At 41.5% G+C, this 20,075-nt stretch overlaps 1 protein-coding gene across 1 annotated transcript in view; it reads right to left on the reverse strand.

Moving 5' to 3' along the window:
- Positions 1-16,950, reverse strand: part of LOC134535964 (prestin-like) — an 87,789-nt gene extending 70,839 nt beyond the window's left edge. The window contains exon 1 of the mRNA XM_063375416.1: positions 16,669-16,950. Coding sequence (XP_063231486.1) covers positions 16,669-16,691 — 23 coding nt within the window. The 5' untranslated portion in view covers positions 16,692-16,950. The remainder of the gene's footprint in view (positions 1-16,668) is intronic.
- Between the last annotated feature and the right edge of the window lie 3,125 nt (positions 16,951-20,075).

The raw sequence follows: 20,075 nt of genomic DNA on the forward strand, positions 1-20,075 counted from the left end.
TCAACTAAGCTTATTAACTTATAAGTATTTTGTTTGTCCAGTACATTAAAGTAAAAGATTCTCTATTATTTAAATAATGAGCATCTATAAGCAATAACGTTTTCTAAATATTTACATAAACATAATGAAATCTAATTTTTCAATACTTTATATCTACGATCACATCAACGGCAGTATTATGTAATCAATGAGGTAATGAAATATATTTAAAAGATATTTTCTCCTCTGTAAAGTAAATTTGTGATACAGCCCTCTTAATGTTAGTCTAGTGAGTTATTTCGTCTTCTAATATGCTACAGCAATATATAAAACTAAGTTTTGTTAGTGTTTTAGTCTTTTGTAATGTTAAAGTGTAATGTAATCAATTCATTTTTTTTGTAAATTCTTATTCATAAAGATACATATCATAATAAGATCAATAGTAATATTTGTAAATTTAGATTCTTTGAAACAACATCGATAAGAGGTTCTCCTACCTCTGTTAAACTGTATGATGGTGCATTGTAAAAAAATTAGGTAGTCTGACTTAAGTGAGATTGTATTTAGATTGTGTGTAATGCATATGCAATATCTAAGCATAAGAATTTATGTTATTATCCTTTTAAAACGTTACACTATGAATTTCGTATACTTTTTAATGTCAACTACCATTATTTTTCACGGAATATTACATCCAGATAAAGAATAATTACCACATGTTTGAAGATTAATTGTATTCCGATACATTTAAAGTATTAAAATTTTTAGATACGACTCATACTACAGTTGTAAATGTGAGATTTCTTGATTCTGAATCCCTGCATCCGCAATTTCCTAGTGAGCCGCCGGTCAGATTGTCATCCTCTCAGATTGTCGAGGAACCAGATACATTTTTCGTCGAGTAATCTGGCGGTATAGTAGCTTTATCACGCGCTGCGGTTACAGTTACTTCGGTTGAATAAGCCACTAAATCTCACTGTTAAAAGAGAGAACTTCTAGACCAGAATATTGGAAATAAAAATTTACTGACACGGCCTCTTAAGTTTTTTTTTTAAATCGAGGGCAGTGAGGTTTTGAACAGTTTTACGTTGCACGGTAGGGAGCGCCCCCCCCCCCCCCTTTTTTTTGCCTCTAACGCCATGTTGCTCTGTAGAACTGTAGAAGAGCTGAGAGACACGATCCGTTGGAGAAGCAGCTCGGCGGTCGCGGGCACACACTGGAGACCTGGCGCGCCCGTCTTTGAAGGCTGCGGTGACGCAAGCTTACGGGAAACTGTATCCCACCGAAGTTCCTGGAACGGGAAGCCCTCGACAATACGGCAACGACGCGCCGGCGGGGAAAACCCCCGAGACGTGACGAAGGAGAATTACATTCCCGACCACCTTAAGAGGCCACTCCAGTGTTTCAGGGGCACTACGCAACCCGCGTTAACCTCATAAGATTCAATGCTTTTTTTCATTTTGCTTATAACTTATTAACTAATATAGATTTCGAAATGATGCTTGCTTGATATGTAAGACAACGATGCTCTTATCAAAGCCCCTTTCTTCAAAAACATGCATAAATTATTGTTCAAACCTAGACAATACACTTATGCATATTAGTAAAGATTAGTATAAAACCATAATTTATGCACATTTTTGAAGAAAGGGGCTTAGATAAGAGCATCGTTGTCTTACATATCAAGCAAGCATCATTTCGAAATCTATATTAGTTAATAAGTTATAAGCAAAATGAAAATAGCATTGAATCTTATGAGGTTAACGCGGGTTGCGTAGTGCCCCTGAAACACTGGAGTGGCCTCTTAACCCTTTGTTTTACAGTGGTATTGCCATGATACCACTTTGAAAAATGTTACTATTCGCAATGTTTCAGTGGTATTGCCGAAATACCTCGCGTGAGTAAGCCTTGTGTTGCTATCTGGCGACCCTAACAAGAACAAGCAACATTGGCTGCTTTAATTTTCCTTCCGCCACATCTGCTAAAAGTCACACAATAGATTCTAATTTATTTTAATATATTTCTGTGTGCCTCAAAGGGTTAAGGTGGATTCACAATTGAAAGAAAAGAACATTCTCACAGGACACGGGTGGTATGCACAAGATTTGACCCCCGTGTTTGCGAACTAACAGCGACGCGTAGTAGTAGGGCAGTGCAGGGCGGCTCCGGGGCTAGGGTCCCGCGCGTATCGGGACCCCTCGCCGATGTTTTTCAATTTTTGTTTTACTTGCTTGTCCACCTTCTTTCCTACTTTTCGCCATATTTCCTAATAAAACGTTTTATATTCTTCATATAATACCTCACTCTTTTTTTACAGTTCTTTGGGAGCTAATTCATGATAGCATACATCGTGAGGGTTTAGTAAATCTGTATTGTTTAAATCTTTTTTTTTATCGCTAGTCACTCTGTGGTCTTCACGACAAACGTGGTAAAAAAAAAAATTACATCACTAAATCTCAACCCGGCTATTAGACCGCACACTATCTACAAGTTGATCTCCCTGGTTTGATAAACCTTGCTCTCGGCTGATAACTGATAAAAGTTGAGAGATAAGGCTCTAGCTAGACTTCCAATAGATCAGTGTTCTTACGTAGAATAAATGTAACATTCCACCTTTCGTCCGGAGTTACTTTACACAAACGTGGAATATGATCGAGCATCCATACTGCAAACTGGGCAGCTCGTTTTCTATTTCCTTGCCAGATAAAACTTAACTAAAAAATAAATAAATACGTTCCGAGACTTTTTCACTTTTCATACGATCTAGAGCTGGGACACGAAAACACCTTCAAACGACTGATTTGAAGCACCGATTCCCGCAGAAACATAATTTCGCCTAACTTCTCATCCCCTCCCCCTTACCGCAACTCCACTTTTCTGTAACTGCCCAACTCGCAGTATAAAATGCAGCTATTAAATTGGACAATTCCGTAAAGTAAGAAAAAAAAAATACAGAGGCGGATTAAAAAAAGAGAAAGCGCTTCTTGAGGGGCTAAACCCCTGCTTTTCTCCTGTCAGTAAAATATTTTTATTTCGGGGAAACTGAGGAAAAAAAAACTTGAACACAGCCAACCCCATTTATCCCGAACTTACAGATCCGCCACTGGTAATACGCACGCCATTACCAACTATGAAATGGAACAGTTGATTATTCAGATCACTGCCCCCCCCCCCCCCCCAATTCACCTATTTTCCCGAGTTCCAAGCTCAGTTTCTGGCGGGGAGTTATCTGTTAACCCAACTATGACAGAATTAATTAACAAATACTTCCGCCCCCCTTTAACGCTATACAAACTAAAGCGAAGGAACTCGGGTAACAAAGTCTCTCCCCCCCCCCCCCGGCGAAAAGTGCCGCTCCATGGCTGTACCGTAGGCTATAAGCAATCACACTTTTATAAATAAAACTATCTAATACAATTTTTAAAAAATACTATAATAACTCTACAGGTTCAGATAGAATATTAAATCACACCAATGATGATGATAAATCGTAAAAAATTGGTTGTCTGTAAAGTCGGTTTACGGACGATAGTTTAACGTGACAACGTCATAACAAAACATTGATGAAATGATTGCATACTTTTGTGAATAAAATTGAATCATTTTTATTGATTTTACACTATTTTGTATGGATACAATGGAGTGAAATAAAATCTACAATTTAATTGATAAATTTACTTTTATTTGCACTCATTAATTCAAATATGTTTATTACTTTAACGGAAAAGTAGGAAACGAATGGGAGTGTTTCAAGTTTAATGTGCCTCGAAAAAGTCAAATCGATGGTTGTTCCAATCGAGTGGAAGAGATGCGGCGCAAGCGTACAATGAGCGTAACGGAACACAGCGTAACGGGACAATGTGCGTAACGGGACACTTTTTTCGTGCGTGCAGCCGGCGTTCATCGATTTATTAGACGTTGTCACGTCAAAAAAAAAAATTTTTTTTTAGAAAATGTTAATTATACGGATGAAAAAAAAACCTTGGGTAATATTCATAACGCATTTTTTTTTTATTCTTATAAGCAGACTCGAAACAGAAAAGAAAACCCGGGTTGTTACATAATAGCTTGCGCAAGGGGCAGGAAAACTGACGGCACACAAAATGAAGGTTTCGTCGAGCATCAGCAATGTCGTCGGCGCGGGGTGACGAGTGCACGCTCTGTAGCAACGGAAACGATTCGCAGATTTTCCAAAAACCGATGACCAAGGATTAAGCGAAGGTGAAACCAGTAAACTCCAGCGAAAACCGCTAAATAAGCTTCAGTTCAGTTGACCTTGGCCTGCGCTTATTGCTTTAGAGGTCACGCCAGTCACGCCTTTTTTTTTTAAGGTACAGATAAACACCGAGAAGCACTATTAAGCAGTTGGAAAATTTTCAGGCTTGTTATGAATAGGGGCATGTATGTTTCGCAAAAAAAATCTCGTCGCTCATTAGACTGCACTAAAGGTATGTTCGCGCTAGAGACTTGTTTCCTTGAGATTGGCGGCCGTCTGCAAGAGAATCCATTGCCCTGTTCGGCCGGGCCATTCAGGACTTTTTTGCTTCAGCACTGGATGGCTGTGATTGGTGCGCTGACAGAAGTGACGTACACTTGAAATAAACCCAGCCAACCACGAAACACAGACCAATCTACAAAGTGTTAACACACAGCCGAACTGCAAATATTTTCGCGAAAAAACATGGGCCTAGATTAGAACCGTACTATAACACTTCCATTACATTTTTTTTTTTTAAATTAAGAAGCTGATAAACCAAGTAAACTAAAAAGATCGCTACGTTCAAAGTCAGAGTTGAGCTGGGAAATATACAAAGTGATTCATGACTGAATTGAATAAATTGAAGAGATGATGACTGACGTTCCTGTAACGGTTATCAGCCTTCACAGCAGATGTTCAGACACGCCGCCTTCGAGACACTGCACTCCGCCGCACCCATGTGAACTTCGCGCGCTTCGTCGCTCATCCCGTCATCGCTGCGAGCGCGCGCGCTTCACATATGTGCGTTTTTTTTTTTCGCATGGCCACAACGCCATACGATTACCTTTCATTTTGTTATAAAATATTTCACTTAAAATGAACGCTTGTAATTCTGGTCCATTTATTCCGCTCCGTCACGAATCACTTTTTTTTCCCAACAGAATTAAAGAGCGCAGTCATGAACTACATCTAGAGACCGGAAAAATTCGCGAATTCATTTCGCGATAGGCTAAAATACAAATCGTTATACCTCAGTGCTGCCTCTGCTATTGGTTCTCAACTCACCTGGGTGACTCTGGGCCAATGAGAAACACTCAACCAAAGCTTTATCGAATCACAGGCTTCTACGCTGGAACGTCTCACGAGACAGCAGCCAATGAGTGGATGACATTTGACCGAGTGTACGTAGAACTCTGGAGTTCATCCTACAGGTCATTGAACCCGCGAATTTTTCCGGTCCCTAACTATATCCAAGATAGCTACGGCGCAACAGGAATAACGTGATCATTTGACGATCTTATTTTTGTCTACTGCGATGTCACCTGTTATTGGTCCTGAAGTCACCCAAGCACTTCTATTTACGTGCGTGTTATGGCGCGTGTTATGGCGTGACGATCACGTGCGAGGGTCGAACAAAACCGAATAGGGCACCAACAAGGGCGTATCCAAGCCCCCCCCCCCCCCGGTTTTTTTATTTTCATCTTCTAAAGAAGTGAAGAAAAACAAAACGAGGAGTAATTTGGTGTAGCTATAAAAATGTTGAACCAAACGTCAAACAAAAACTATTGTTTCAAAAATAACCTTTTAAAATAAATCTGGTTCTTCCCTTTCTTATTGTTTATTATTTATATGGCATCATTGACCCACCTACCCCGTGAAATAAGTATAATTTCGAAAAATTCCCCCTTTTTGTCGAATTAAAAAGAAAAAAATGCCTTTCTCCCTTTTTTCCGTGTTGAGCTGGATACGTCCTTGTGCACGCAGCGTGAAGCTGCAGCGTGAATGTAAGGATAGATTGCAAACTGCACGGTGGTCTCAATTTTTTGTGGCAAAATTTACGGTGATTTCACCTGCATGACACATTTTGCTTGACCAATCAACATCAACATGTACACGTGCCGAAAGTCAGTTTAATTTTTTTTTTCTGTATTTATTCGTTAAATTTTCTTTTTCGTAATCAATATCACAACCAACAGTAACCTTTTTGTATTACAAATGAAGCTAGCTATCGCTGCTACTTCATCAGTGCGTTATAATGATATAAAACTCATGTTTTCATCTTGTGTTTGCGCTTGATCACCAAACACCAGGAAACCAGTAACACAAAACAGGAAGGAAAAAAAACCTTCATTTATCATATGTGGGCTAAGAATTTACCACTGAAATAACAGGAAGAACGAAAGTTTTGCCTGCATGCACCCGTGATCATATTTTGACATGCTCAGTTATTTCATAACTACTCTACCATTAAATTCGCTCTACGTTGGACTGGGAACCTCTTACAAAGTTGACTACACCACGGTCTTATATAATAGGTATAAATCTTGACCTGGAGTGTTATGGACTCACCTGACATATGTACTACGATAAGCTTTTACAACACATTTCGGAACACCAAATATGACTTACAGGTCCCACCAAAAGTTTAAGGCCATCAGTACAGTTAAGATTTGTTTATATAATTTTCTAATATAAATTATTGTTACGATCGCGCTTGGCTGCAGTGCTTGGCATCGCCGCGCTCGTTCGGTCTGTCTGCGCCCCCCTTCCACCCGCATCCTCTCCCTGGTATCTCGTGTCATACTATCTCGCAACATCCTGACCGTCGCAGCGCGCACCTGCCTCAGATCGGGTTACTTAAAAGAGGCCGCACTGCGGAATAAAAGGACTCAGACGCCTTTATCGGCGTTCTTAGAGCAGCCACCGCGTCCTTCGAGGACTCACGACGCGTTTCTGGGCATTTCGACGGCGAAGGTCGCGAGATATCTCGGAGACATGCCCGATTGTTCTGGACGGGAACCCAAGGGCTATATAAGGAGGTTGAGTCTGAGTCTGAGTGGGGAGTTCTCCCGCTGCGGAGTTTCCGGGCGATAGTGCCGCGGGTGCGGCAGAGTGGCGAAGTCCTTGGACGAAGGTTCCAGGGCAGGGAGTGAGGAGTTCAGTGGGGAGTTCTCCCGCGGCTGAGTTTCCAGGCGATAGTGCCGCGGGTGCGGCAGAGTGGCGAAGTCCCTGGACGAAGGTTCCAGGGCAGGGAGTGAGTGAGTTCAGTGGAGTCGGGAGGTTCCGGGCGATAGAGTCGCGGGCGCGGCGGAGTCCCGGGCGAAGTTGCGAGCGAGTCGTCGTGTGGGATCTCGGCGAAGGGTGTGACGGCGGCGGCGGAGTGAGGCGACAGAGTCCCGCGGCGGAGACCCACGAGGGGTGCTGCGGCGAGAGTTGCGCCGGAAGTGCGGTCCAGCGAGGTGTGTGAAACGAGTGACTGGGGAATTGACCTTTTTTACGTGTAATTAATTATCTGCCAATTTAGAAGATTATTTGTAAGTGACAAGTAGTGGTAATAAATAAAACTGTGTGTGTGAAATAAAATCTATTAATTGGGCTATCCTTTACGAACCCGCAGGGAAATCGTAACATTTTGGTGTCAGAAGTGGGATAGCCCTAATTAATAGATTTGGGATTCAGTTACATTATTAGAATAAAAGTTAAGGATATAGTTTAGTTTACGAGAATATAGTTAGTGTTTAGAACTTTAGTGAATTTGAAATTTTCTAGAGTTAGTTTGAGTATACTGTAGTCAGCGTTAGTTTTGAATGTAATAGAGTTATCGTTAGTTTAATTAGAAGGTTCGGCTAGACCATTTAAAATTAAGAACAGTATTAGAAAAAAATATTTAGGTTGATTAATTAGTAAATGCTTTAGAAAGAGATGGCTGCTGAAGAGTTAAATGTAGAAGATATCAGGAAGATAAGGGTTATCCTGGAAGAAATGGTGAATGACATGAGGGCATGGATGACCAGTATGAAGAACTCTGCGAAATAAGTGAAGAGTGAAAATAATGAGAGTAAGGACCATCATGAAGAAACGAAGAGTGGGTCAAATAATAGCCTAGAGGAAATGAAGAAGGATCAGGATGAAATGAAGAGTAGCCAGGAAGAAATTAAGAATGAAATGAAGACCGAAGTGAAGATAAGCCTAGAAGAGAAGAACAGCCAAGAGAATAATAGCCATGATAAAAACAGTGAAGAGAAGACCAGCCAAGAGAAGACCAGCGAATAGAAGACCAGCGAAGAGAAGATCAGCGAAGAGAAGACCAGCGAAGAGAAGACCAGTGAAGAGAAGACCAGTGAAGAGAAGACCAGCGAAGAGGAGACCAGCCTAGAGGGGAACAGCGAAGAGGAAATTAGCCAGGACATGAAGATGAAAGAAGAGCTGATGAAAAGAACAGAAGTAGTGAAGTTGAGTTACAAAGTAAGGAACATTGAAAAAGAAGAAATGAAGATAAAAGAAAGAGAGAGAGGAAAATGCCAATAAAAGCTGAAGAAAAGCCGAGAAGAGAGTCAAGAAGAGATAGAGAAGTGCAAAGAAGAAACGAAGAAAGACCAAGAAGAGACTCGGGAAGACCAAGAAGAGGTGAAGAAAGACCAAGAACAGGGGAAGAAAGACCGAGAAGAGAAAATGAGAACACAAGGAGTCATGAAGAGGGTACAAGGAGAAACTAAGTGCAGTCCAGGTGAGACACAGAAGAACCAAGAGGGCACGAGTAACCAAGAAGAGACGAAGAAGAACCGGGAAGAAATTCTGTGCGAACAAGTAGCTGCGAGAGAATAAATGGAGAGAAAAAGGAAAGAAACAAGGAAACTGTTGGAAGGTAATAAGCAATGCACTCAAGAGTATCGGGTCCGTCCAAGGCATCGGTCAGCCTGTCTCGGGCAGCTGGCTGAACGACATGGGGCATCTGCGACGCAGAAGTGTCGCCGGGTGACAAGAGAAGCTACATCTAATGAGAGAGAGGGTTATCTGGTGAGACTGTACAGCCCGCGATGGAGGAAAGGCAGGAGGCCTAAACTTCGAGTAGCATGGGGACCTCCAGGAGGAGATGCATTACCTGTTCGGGACGAACAGGTTTAAGGAGGGGGCAATGTTACGATCGCGCTTGGCTGCAGTGCTTGGCATCGCCGCGCTCGTTCGGTCTGTCTGCGCCCCCCTTCCACCCGCATCCTCTCCCTGGTATCTCGTGTCATACTATCTCGCAACATCCTGACCGTCGCAGCGCGCACCTGCCTCAGATCGGGTTACTTAAAAGAGGCCGCACTGCGGAATAAAAGGACTCAGACGCCTTTATCGGCGTTCTTAGAGCAGCCACCGCGTCCTTCGAGGACTCACGACGCGTTTCTGGGCATTTCGACGGCGAAGGTCGCGAGATATCTCGGAGACATGCCCGATTGTTCTGGACGGGAACCCAAGGGCTATATAAGGAGGTTGAGTCTGAGTCTGAGTGGGGAGTTCTCCCGCTGCGGAGTTTCCGGGCGATAGTGCCGCGGGTGCGGCAGAGTGGCGAAGTCCTTGGACGAAGGTTCCAGGGCAGGGAGTGAGGAGTTCAGTGGGGAGTTCTCCCGCGGCTGAGTTTCCAGGCGATAGTGCCGCGGGTGCGGCAGAGTGGCGAAGTCCCTGGACGAAGGTTCCAGGGCAGGGAGTGAGTGAGTTCAGTGGAGTCGGGAGGTTCCGGGCGATAGAGTCGCGGGCGCGGCGGAGTCCCGGGCGAAGTTGCGAGCGAGTCGTCGTGTGGGATCTCGGCGAAGGGTGTGACGGCGGCGGCGGAGTGAGGCGACAGAGTCCCGCGGCGGAGACCCACGAGGGGTGCTGCGGCGAGAGTTGCGCCGGAAGTGCGGTCCAGCGAGGTGTGTGAAACGAGTGACTGGGGAATTGACCTTTTTTACGTGTAATTAATTATCTGCCAATTTAGAAGATTATTTGTAAGTGACAAGTAGTGGTAATAAATAAAACTGTGTGTGTGAAATAAAATCTATTAATTGGGCTATCCTTTACGAATCCGCAGGGAAATCGTAACATTATTTATGAATTTAAAAACTTGATTAAAAACTCAATTTTACATTATAAAATAACTCATTAATAATTTCTTATTATAGTAATTATTAGCTAAACAAAACAAAATTTATAGTGTTAAAAAATCTTTGCTATAGTAGAAATTTTTGTTTTGAAAAGGCTTTTGAATTAATATTGCATATATTTTTGTATATTTGGACAAACCTGTAGGCCTATATAGTAAATAACTGCTACAGAAATACAGTGATTTTTAAAAATTATTAATTAGTAAAGAACTTTACGTTAACTAACGTTCAGAAAAAAATATTTATTATAGTAGTTATTTCGTTTTTTACTATAAAATTACTAACTGGATGTAAAAAAACAATAAACTGTAGTTCTTTTAAGATTTATTTCGGTAAAGAGCGATTTCAATAAAAAATGTATTACCTTAATTTATATTTAATTTTATACCGATCTTAAACTTTTGTTGGAGGCTATACACGATCATTGAAATAAACCCATACTTACATTTTGATAGAAAAGTCACATACAAAACTGGAAGACAATATCTCGCTAAACTTAATCTTTCTTCTGCAACCATGAACAATGAAAGAAATAAGGCCAAAGAAATCAGTCTCCAAAATTTGTGTCACGGTTACACATCCTATCGGAGCATGGAAGACTGTTTATCAACAAGAGCTGAACTACATTAATTTTCCGATGAGCAATAGCTGGCTTGAAGTTGGTTCGTCGTTAGGTTTATTGCATTTTCTTGACGAAATTCTTGCTTTACGACTCAGTCTAGCACGTCATGTGTCGCTTTTTTATCATTTATTTTTTCAAAGGCTATTTATAGAATTTTAACTCGATAAAATTCTAGAATCAGCCCTGAAACAAAATGACAAAATATAAATCAACATAGCGTGTGGAACGGTATTAATTTTAAGGAGCTAGAGGAGTTAAGCGCCGGTCGCAAACGGACAGTACTGATCAATATTTTTTCTGTCTTCTTGGCTTCCTACAACTCCCACAGCTCATTTACAATGCACCAGAACAATAAACAAAAACATTGGAAAAACATTTATTTTGGTGCTTTATATTTACTACACTTTATAAAACAGTAGATTCGGACATCGGACAGGGCGTTTTCCGTGCAACAATGTGACGTCATTCAAACTAGGGTAAGGACACAGACCCCCCACATGTTCGGACTCTTGTGGACGGGCGTTGACTGTCAAGAAGGCAGAATTGCTAGCTAGTAGATAATCCTACAGCGCGCTTCAACCGAACAGAGGGAGAAGCGGCCCAACACCCCACCCCACCCCCGAGCCATGCCTTCTCGTCAGCTCCCAAGTACATTTCAAACGGTTTACCACATTAAAAAAAAAAAAAAAAAAAAACTTTGGTCAGGTTGGATAATTTAAAAATAAGTCACAAATCGTTATTTATTATTAAAAGTTTTGGAAAAGTGAGTTTTTTAATTTCGAATGAATTCTGGAAAATTCGCTAGATGCCAGAGGCTATGAAATAAAGGAGACTTGTTGCAATTTGATATATTTAATAATTATATTGTTGAAAAAAATAATTTTTTAACATAAACATGACCTTGATTTAATTCAAAATTAGTGAGGGGCAAGGTGTCAATTTATTTTTTTTGGTACGTCTGCAGGCATGCACCTCCAAATCTGGTACCCTCCGAACTGTGGCACATAACCCAGCTACTAGCCTTTCTTGCCTAGATCTGACCCTGACTAAACCCTTCCACGAAATAAAACTGAGGTAAGGAAATTGATTCAAAATAATTTATTAAAAGGGAAATTGATTATTTCCGCCCTCTTGCTTCCTTGAGAGCGAGCTGCGTCCATTTTAGTCAACCCCCCGCAGTGTCACTCACTTGCAGCAGTTTTTAATTTGTAGATGATTTTTTTTACGTTATTTAATCGTGTAAAGGTTTTCATAATGATTTTAAGCACTTTTCCTTTTATATGTATTCATTTCTAATGTATTTCACTCCACAATAACTGTCCTGGTTTTTATACCCCTTTCCAATGTATGCAGTTTCTTAGAATCCAGTCGGAATTAAAAATACGTAGATATTGTTACGATCGCGCTTGGCTGCAGTGCTTGGCATCGCCGCACTCGTTCGGCCTGTCTGCGCCCCCTTCCACCCGAATCCTCTCCCTGGTATCTCGTGTCATACTGTCTCGCAACATCCTGACCGTCGCAGCGCCTGCCTCAGATCGAGTTACTTAAAAGAGGCCGCACTGCGGAATAAAAGGATTCAGACATGTTTATCGGCGCGTTTTGTGGGAACCCGATGCTTGTTGCGTTTATCGGCGTTCTTTGAGCAGCCGCCGCGTCCTTCGAGGACTCACGACGCGTTTCTGGGCATTTCGACGGCGAAGGTCGCGCGATATCTCGGAGACATGCCCGATTGTTCTGGACGGGAACCCAAGGGCTATATAAGGAGGTTGGGCAGACCTTCGAGTCAGAGTTCAGTGGGGAGTTCTCCCGCAGCGGAGTTTCCGGGCGATAGTGCCGCGGGTGCGGCAGAGTGGCGAAGTCCTTGGACGAAGGTTCCAGGGCAGGGAGTGAGAGAGTTCAGTGGAGTCGGGAGTTTTCCCGCGGCGGAGTTTCTGGGCGATAGAGTCGCGGGCGCGGCGGAGTCCCGAGTGAAGCTGCGAGCAAGGCGTCGAGTGGGATCGTCGACGAAGTGGAAGTGCGTCGGGCAGCGGCGGAGTGCGGCGACGGAGTCCCGCGGCGGAGACCCACGAGGGGTGCTGCGGCGTGAGTTGCGCCAGAGGTGCGGCCCAGCGAGGTGTGTGGAACGAGTGACCAGGGAATTGACATTTATTTAAGTGTAATTAATTATTTAGAAGATTATTTGTAAGTGACAAGTAGTGGTAATAAATAAAACTGTGTGCGTGAAATAAAATCTATTAATTGGGCTATCCTTTACGAACCCCCCGTGGTAAATCGTAACATTTTGGTGTCAGAAGTGGGATAGCCCTAATTAATAGATTTAGGATTCAGTTAAGAAATAGGATTTAGTTTTTCGAGAGTAAAGTTAGCATTTAGAAATTTAGTGAATTTGTAATTTTCTAGAGCTAGTTTGAGTATACTGTAGTCAGTGTTAGTTTTGAATGTAATAGAGTTATTGTTAGTTTAATTAGAAGGTTCGGCTAGGTCATTTAAAAATAAGAACAGTTTTAGAAAAAAATTATTTAGGTTGTTTAGTTAGTAAATCCTTTAGAGAGAGATGGCTGCTGAAGAGTTAAGTGTAGAAGATATCGGGAAGATAAGGGTTGCCCTAGAAGAGATCAATAATAAAATGGAAGATATGGTGGCCAGTGTGAGGAAATATAACAAGGAAATGTTAGCCAGTATAAATAAGGGTCAGGAAGAAATGTTAGCTAGTATGAAGAACTTTAAGGAAGAAATGGTATCTAGTACAAAGAACTTTAAGGAAGAAATGGTAACCAGTATAAAGAAATTTACGGAAGAAATGAAGAGTGAAAGGAAGGATAGTAAGAACCACCATGAAGAAAAGAAGAGTGAGTCGAATAATAGTGTAGAGGAATTGAAGAAGAGTCAGGATGAAATGAAGAATGGCCAGGAAAAATGAAGAATGAAATGAAGACTGAAGTGAAGATAAACCAAGAGAAGAATAGTCAAGAGAAAAACAGCCAAGAGCAAAATAGTGAAGAGAAGAACAGCAATGAAAAGACCGGCGAAGAGAAAACCAGCCAAGAGGAGACCAGCCAAGAGGAGACCAGCCAAGAGGAGACCAGCCAAGAGGAGACCAGCCAAGAGGAGACCAGCCAAGAGGAGACCAGCCAAGAGGAGACCAGCCAAGAGGAGACCAGCGAAGAGGAGACCAGCGAAGAGGAGACCAGCGAAGAGGAGACCAGCGAAGAGGAGACCAGTGAAGAGGAGACCAGTGAAGAGAAGAACAGTGAAGAGAAAAACAGTCATGAGGAAATTAGCCAAGGAGAAGATAACAGCCAGGAAATGAATATGAAAGAAGAGCTGAAGAAAAGCACAGAAGTAGTGAAGATGGGTTACAAAGTGTGGAATATTGAACAAGAAGAAATGAAGATAAACCAAAGGGAGAGGGTAAAATGCCAAGAAGAACTGAAGAAGAGCCGAGAAGAGATGAACATGAGTCAAGAAGAGATAGAGAAGTGCAAAGAAGAAACGAAGAAATACCAAGAAGAGATGCAGGAAGACCAAGAAGAGATGAAGAAAGACCAACAACAGGGGAAGGAAGACCGAGAAGAGACAATGAGAACACAAAGAGTGATGAAGATGGTGCAAGGAGTAACTGAGTGCAGTCCAGAAGATATTCAGAAGAATGAAGAGGGAATGAGGAACCAAGAAGAGACAAAGAGGAGCCGGGAAGAAATGCTGTGCGAACAAGTAGCTGCGAGAGAAGAAATGGAGAGAAAAAGGGAAGAAACAAGGAAACTGTTGGAAGGCAATAAGCAATGCACTCAAGAGTATCGGGTCCGTCCAAGGCATCGGTCAGCCCGTCTCGGGCAGCTGGCTGAACGACATGGGGCATCTGCGACGCAGAAGTGTCGCCGGGTGACAAGAGAAGCTACATCTAATGAGAGAGAGGGTTATCTGGTGAGACTGTACAGCCCGCGATGGAGGAAAGGCAGGAGGCCTAAACTTCGAGTAGCATGGGGACCTCCAGGAGGAGATGCATTACCTGTTCGGGACGAACAGGTTTAAGGAGGGGGCAATGTTACGATCGCGCTTGGCTGCAGTGCTTGGCATCGCCGCGCTCGTTCGGCCTGTCTGCGCCCCCTTCCACCCGCATCCTCTCCCTGGTATCTCGTGTCATACTGTCTCGCAACATCCTGACCGTCGCAGCGCCTGCCTCAGATCGAGTTACTTAAAAGAGGCCGCACTGCGGAATAAAAGGATTCAGACATGTTTATCGGCGCGTTTTGTGGGAACCCGATGCTTGTTGCGTTTATCGGCGTTCTTTGAGCAGCCGCCGCGTCCTTCGAGGACTCACGACGCGTTTCTGGGCATTTCGACGGCGAAGGTCGCGCGATATCTCGGAGACATGCCCGATTGTTCTGGACGGGAACCCAAGGGCTATATAAGGAGGTTGGGCAGACCTTCGAGTCAGAGTTCAGTGGGGAGTTCTCCCGCAGCGGAGTTTCCGGGCGATAGTGCCGCGGGTGCGGCAGAGTGGCGAAGTCCTTGGACGAAGGTTCCAGGGCAGGGAGTGAGAGAGTTCAGTGGAGTCGGGAGTTTTCCCGCGGCGGAGTTTCTGGGCGATAGAGTCGCGGGCGCGGCGGAGTCCCGAGTGAAGCTGCGAGCAAGGCGTCGAGTGGGATCGTCGACGAAGTGGAAGTGCGTCGGGCAGCGGCGGAGTGCGGCGACGGAGTCCCGCGGTGGAGACCCACGAGGGGTGCTGCGGCGTGAGTTGCGCCAGAGGTGCGGCCCAGCGAGGTGTGTGGAACGAGTGACCAGGGAATTGACATTTATTTAAGTGTAATTAATTATTTAGAAGATTATTTGTAAGTGACAAGTAGTGGTAATAAATAAAACTGTGTGCGTGAAATAAAATCTATTAATTGGGCTATCCTTTACGAACCCCCCGTGGTAAATCGTAACAATATCTATATTTTCCCCCCACAAAAGCCCCTAAAATCTCCACTTACATGGTGGGAATTACAAAATATTTCGTTCATATGTCACTGGTCTAATTTCTACAGTTGCTTATAATTTGTGAACTGCTGTGTTGTTATGCTCTGCAGTAATATTAGTTAGTGTTGTTCCCATTTAATGAAACCACGTACCGTCCCTATGTTCGCATGGCCTCACTGCGATTCACCCAAATAGCTTAGCATGTATTCTCTGATGTTTATAAGCAATTGGCTGATAGCAAGTGATTAAAGGAATTTGTTATGAGATATACTGACAACATAAACACTAACGACGAACCATTATGAGTTGTTCAGGTTGCGAGCAAAAGCCGCTAACAAAAAAAAACTGATGTTCGTATAAGGATCGGTTACACTGACTCGAATGTTTTGCCTGTGAAACCTACGTTTAAGTTGGCATGGATCTCATAAAGTTCACTCCTCAAAATCCTAGGTTGGCTAGGTTCGATTGTTCAGGTACATTGGAGAGGCCATGTTTTATGTTTTTGTTGTGGAAGTTGTTTTGTTTTTTTTTGTTTTTCTTGTAGTTGATAATGTTTTTAGTTTTTCAAATTGACATGAATTTGATATAGATTAAGCATTCGAACGATATATTTATATAATTTATCAATATGTGCAGTCTATAAAAAAAACAATTTGCTGTATTTAGTTTAAAAAAAATAGAATTTACAGTAACTATTTTCCATGTTTTATCTGTCATAATAGAATTCTATAGGTTATAAGCGGAATTTATTATAACACACGGCAAATGCACTATTAAAAATATAACTATTAAATTAAAACAGTTTTACAATAAACGGCATGGTGCCTCTTTTTGAAATTGTTTACAGTTGATTTTTAAAGCTACAAAAATAATACAGTTTAACCATGAACGGCATAGTGCCTCTTTTCATAACTGTATTCAGTTGATTTAGACATTACATTATTTGCAACAAATAAAAAACCAAAATACAACAATTTAAATATTTCCCGCTCGGCACTCACCTTGTGTTATCCGGGACGGACATCGTCTGCTACATACAATAAACTTGCAATTAACAATGTTAGGCTTCGATTCAAAAGCTTTTTGTGATGATTTACACGGCTTCAACGACTACTTTAGCACACACAACAAATCAATATGTATTACATAACTATTTATGATCAAATGAATAAAAATTGGCAGGTCACTGTTGCATTTGACCTATTATGCATCGGAGAGTTTTACCAATTTCCCATGTACAAATTTCATTCGTTGTCAAAAAAAAAAACATAACCTCAAAGTAAAGGTTATTTGGCCATTACTCAGAATATTATTTAGACAAGTATATTTCACATACAGAAAGACTTATAAACAGTAATTATTCCGAAATTTTATATACATTTAATAAAGTCAATTTCAGAAACAAAATAATAATTTGTATAAAAAATATGTTTTTTATAAGTACTATTGGTTTACAACCGAAGAATAACTTGACTTAGAGCCAATTACAGTACAATAGTTAATTAATTTTTGTCACAGTTATAATTTTAAGCAATGTTTAACTATTAATTTCATTTCACTAATATACTCGGGGACACAGAACAAGGAGGGAGATCTCGGAGATTACACAAAATATTGTTTAACTTTGTTTCGCGCAATTTCGGGGGAGCAATAAAATGGCCGCACAAATATATCCGCTAACATTTGATTTATAAAATTGACAAATGGACCTAACAATTTTAAGCGGGAGAAAATTAAATGTATGATAGTGATGATGATTTCAGTATGTATTTTCAAAATAGTATTGTCTTTACAAAAGGAAAGTAAGATTAATTTCTCCACAGTACAAAAAAAAATAAAATTTATATTTAATTAAATATTTTTTAATAAGCTCTTATGAGCTTACAGTAAACTTATTAATTCATTGTTATTCTAATTAATATTAGATTTCTGTTGTGATAACTTTCATATACAATTTTGGTATGAGATTATTTTATTTCCTATAACATGTTTCAAACAAACAAAAACTATTATGGAGTTAAAAGTCCTAATATTATTACTTTGTATAATAAACTTGAAAATTGTTTTCACAAAACACTAGATACTAATATTAAATCTCCATGTCATTTCAGCCTGCCGCGCGCCACGCTAACGGAATGCGCTCACTGGCAATCTCTACCACGGTCAGATGACAGTAACACAAAGCAAAGAAAATGATCATTATGTTGTTATTTGCTTTCATTGTTAATAATACTGAGTACAAAGAAGATAGACGTAGTTAATGTTCATTGTGTATATGTTCGCTTTCCAGTAGGTGTCAACCTGCGAATATTATAAGGGGAAGATGCCAGGGCGCCAGTTGATGTGTGATTGCCATTCATCAACTCACAAAGCGATGAGATTCTGGTAAGAGGCATGTTGTCGCCACATAGATCTCGGGCAGTAGCATGTTACACCAAACAGAGATATCCCGGGGTGTTGAAGGGCCCCCCATGGTACTTGCTTTTACTATGAATAACACTCGCAGCCTTGGTGCACTCTATTTATCGGGTGTACACATATAACAACTACGCTCGGCTATGACCCTGCACGAAGTCGGCGATTCGTTGTTGCACATATTGATATGGTGGGCCGAAGGCAACCGTTCCACGAAGGCACTGTCGGATCCTCTGCTCTAAATACACTCCCATTAGCCGTATTTCCGTACGGGATACATGATTTGACACTCGGGGACATGTGTAAGAGAGTACAGTGAAGTATCCAATCTGATGTTCTTAGTGATGCAATGAAATTACCTAAAACATTATTGAAACAAATTACATTAAACACCCTCAGGTAAATAGGAGAGTACAGTGATGCACATAACACAAAGCATCTTGAGGTGCGCTGCAAAATTATCATAACATAATGCTATGATGTCATGAAATATGCCTCCGCTAATGTACTGTCAATGTGTTGTGCCCGAAGAGCCAACTAGCGAAATACTGAGTGCTAGAGCACGAGAAACATCAGGGTAGGGTTCTTGGCCATGTGGCCAGAGGAAGCTGAAGAATGGCTCAGAGCTATAATCCACACGAGATCCGATCGCAAACTGGACCACGAATTCACCATATCTGCATGCGAATGCTAAACACTAAATTGGTGCCGAGCATATTTCAATTTAACCATTCATTCCATGATCGGAGATGTTGCCATGCTTCCTAGTTCCTAACACCTTGTGGAGCATGGTGGCGACATTTTAATTATTCAACAAAAATAAGTTTAAAAAATTGGAAGTTTTTAATTAGTGATGTAATTTTGACATCTCTTACATTTTTATTATACTGCAAAAGATTAGCTACATTTTGGTTTTTAACAAAAAACAATAAGTTATACTTGGTGTGCTATTACCTGGACTAGTGTAACCGATGTGTGAGATGATCATAGTACTTTACTGGCATGGCTTTGAGATGAAAGGCTAGTTAGTGATGTACAATCAAACAATGTCATGGGTCGTCAGCCCCAGCTAGTGTACTATACTTGTGGCTGAAGAAGATTGCTGGATCGAAGCTCGCTACTACACAAAAGCACTAAACCTAATCAGTGAAGGCGACTGATTCGTGTCTGATGTGAACACAGGAACTCGGAAAAAGAACATACATATGCTAGCGACAGTCTCTTTGTATTTGGTACATGATTGGAGTCAGCCAGTACTGTAAGTTTAGAAATTTAATTCAGAGACTAGACGCGAGGTGTCACTGCTCTGACTTGATATTAGTAAAATGTTAATATCGGCATTACTGATTCCAGCAGTTGTATGCATGAGTAAATTTAATAAGACTTGTCAGTCATGGAGTTAGTACTATATGTGTTAGAACTCCGTGGCACAGTCGTGTGGAGGAGTTAAATTGAAGCAGCAAGATTAATTCCTGCTCTGTAAATGACCTTAGGACACATGGTGATTATTCAAAGTAAAGGTTTAAAGTGGAATTATAATTAACAGCATAATGATCGGTGATCTTCGACAAATTTATTACCCCAAAGAATTCATGTTCGCCCTGGGTGATGTTGGAAAGTACACAAATATTACCTCCTACCTAAGGATAGGTGTGTGAATGCGGCCTGTCAACTACAAAGGAAGGAAATGTAAAACTCAAAAATTTATTATTCAGAACTAAAGAATTAAGTTATGCAGCAGGTTCCTTCAAATCGCCCTGAAAGTGCGGCCGGCCAAGGGGCCGATGCAAAATGATTAGGAAACTTATTCTATGAAGGTTACAGTCGATGATGGCAAAATGACCCCATGGTGCGCTGATGCGTCCGACTCCTGTGCCAAGCTAGCGACGACTGACGTGGCCCCGGCAGCCTACCAGGGTCATGTTTCCTGCGCGAAGTACGCAGAGTGCGGAAATGTCTCGGGCTGAGATTTGCAGCATAGTTGCACAGTAAA

This window comes from Bacillus rossius, chromosome 10 (assembly GCF_032445375.1).
Source record: "Bacillus rossius redtenbacheri isolate Brsri chromosome 10, Brsri_v3, whole genome shotgun sequence".
In the NCBI taxonomy this organism is placed as follows: Eukaryota; Metazoa; Arthropoda; class Insecta; order Phasmatodea; family Bacillidae; genus Bacillus; species Bacillus rossius.